General features: G+C 37.9%; 1 protein-coding gene across 1 annotated transcript in view; it reads right to left on the bottom strand.

Annotated features, from left to right (window-relative positions):
• CCDC169 (coiled-coil domain containing 169) overlaps positions 1-1,832 on the bottom strand; it is a 72,829-nt gene that overhangs the window by 59,484 nt on the left and 11,513 nt on the right. Inside the window, exons 3-4 of the mRNA XM_019653153.1 lie at positions 183-293; positions 59-99 (exon numbers count right to left, since the gene is read on the bottom strand). Of these exons, the coding sequence (XP_019508698.1) occupies positions 59-99; positions 183-293 (152 nt within the window). The remainder of the gene's footprint in view (positions 1-58; positions 100-182; positions 294-1,832) is intronic.

The following is a 1,832-nucleotide window of genomic DNA, read 5'->3' as shown; positions in this document are numbered from 1 at the left end:
ACATTCTAGGAACAGCTCCACTGAACAGAATACTTTTATTTAACCATCTTTTACTTACCACTGACATTCGTTCATAGACACGAATGGAAGACAGTCTATCTACAATAAAGCAAAATGAGCATTAATATTTTATCAGTTTTAACCCAACTTAGGAAACACACATATCTATATAGTTTCTGTACCTGAAGGATTTCCACGGATCTTTTCTATTTTGTCTTTAAGAGAAACAATTTGCTTTTCTAGTTGATCATTCAGTTCAAGTTGAATCTCATAACGAGCTTTCCATTCACCACCTGAGTGAAAATAGGGGGAAACCAAGATCACCTCAACACCTCTCATTTGTTCATTAAATAACATTAATCAGCTCAATGTTACTCTGTTCCTATACTTGGCTTTACTAGCAATACAGACGAACTAGAGCAAACTAATGTTGAACATGTATTGCCGTTAGCTAGGATCGTTAGACTACAGACACTAGACTCAGTCAGACTCCCACCAGCCAGATCTCACTAGGCTATTGTGACACCTGGTCTTCTCACTCTCTCCCTATCACCCTTTTTCCTTTAGTTCATGTGTCCTTATAAGGAATTCTACCTCAGGGAATATCCAGTACTTGTTTCTTTCCTTGGACCTTGAAATATCCATATGTACGAGCCCAAACAATACTAGCTTCCCATTCAATGTCATGTTCATTTTTTTTCCTTTGCAAAAGAATTCGGAAGTCCACTTAACAACCACCACTTACTTACGTAATTGCTATGTGTAAAGCATACAATGCTTTACAAATATTAACTAATTTAACTTAGTTTCCTGTTTTCTAGATGAGGAAACCAAGGCTCAGGTATGTCACACATAACATTCTTAAGATGACAAAGTTAATAAATGAGGTAACTGGGATTTCTACCCAGCTTTATCTAACTTGAAAACATAACCTCTTACCTGCTATGCTAAGTAACATTGTCTACATTGAGCTACCTGTTAGGGCATCTTCTCATCCTTAAGCACATTTCTTTCACTGAACCCCATTTGGTTATTAAGACCAAAAACATTTGTCTTATTGCTCTAGCAGAGGAGAACACAGCCTAAAACTAAAATGTCTTCAGTCGGCTTCAAAGCCCAAAGCTAATGTTTTGGAGCCTTGAAGTCATGCTTTGTAGAGAGAAAAAAAGCTGGCTTGTTTCTAAACTTTAAATGCTCTTTACATATATGAGGCAACTGCTGCTATTATACGTACATAATAATTGATGGCAGAGTCTGAGCAGAAAGTATTAGCACACGCCACTGCCAGCCCCAACATTGCACAAGTCTCTGTACTCCTCGTCTCTAAGCAAACACAGCCTACCAAAGAGAGGGACAGGAATACCCTCCCAGTCTGAAGCTGAAAGTCATTAATCCAAATGCTTTAGGGAACAAGAAGGAAGGGGAAGCCCTAAGGGGTTGTTATTTATCTAATGATATCATGGAGCTCGAATAGATGGGATTATCTTTATAACTGACTTGCTGAAGTTTCTCTTTGTCATCAAACCCCTTTCCCCACCATGGGAATGGGGGCTTCAGAGAGAGATGAGAACAGCTACTGAAAAAATTAATAACGCAAATAATTTTTAGCACATCTGAGTATAGTTTATGTGTTTGATTCTCCTTTACTTTAAAATACTATTAACTTAAAGGTGATCAAATATAGCCAACCCTAATAGTATACTGTGATGCATTAATGTTAATAAGCGCAAGGCCTTGGAGGTAATGACATCAATATTCACATTCTCCAGTGTGGCGAACACAAACGTGTAATTCCTTAAGTGTACACACGCAGCTCTAGATTATAGAGGACA

Source organism: Hipposideros armiger, unplaced genomic scaffold, assembly GCF_001890085.2.
Source record: "Hipposideros armiger isolate ML-2016 unplaced genomic scaffold, ASM189008v1 scaffold_198, whole genome shotgun sequence".
NCBI classification, from domain to species: Eukaryota; Metazoa; Chordata; class Mammalia; order Chiroptera; family Hipposideridae; genus Hipposideros; species Hipposideros armiger.
This window is presented reverse-complemented; position numbering and strand designations above follow the sequence as displayed.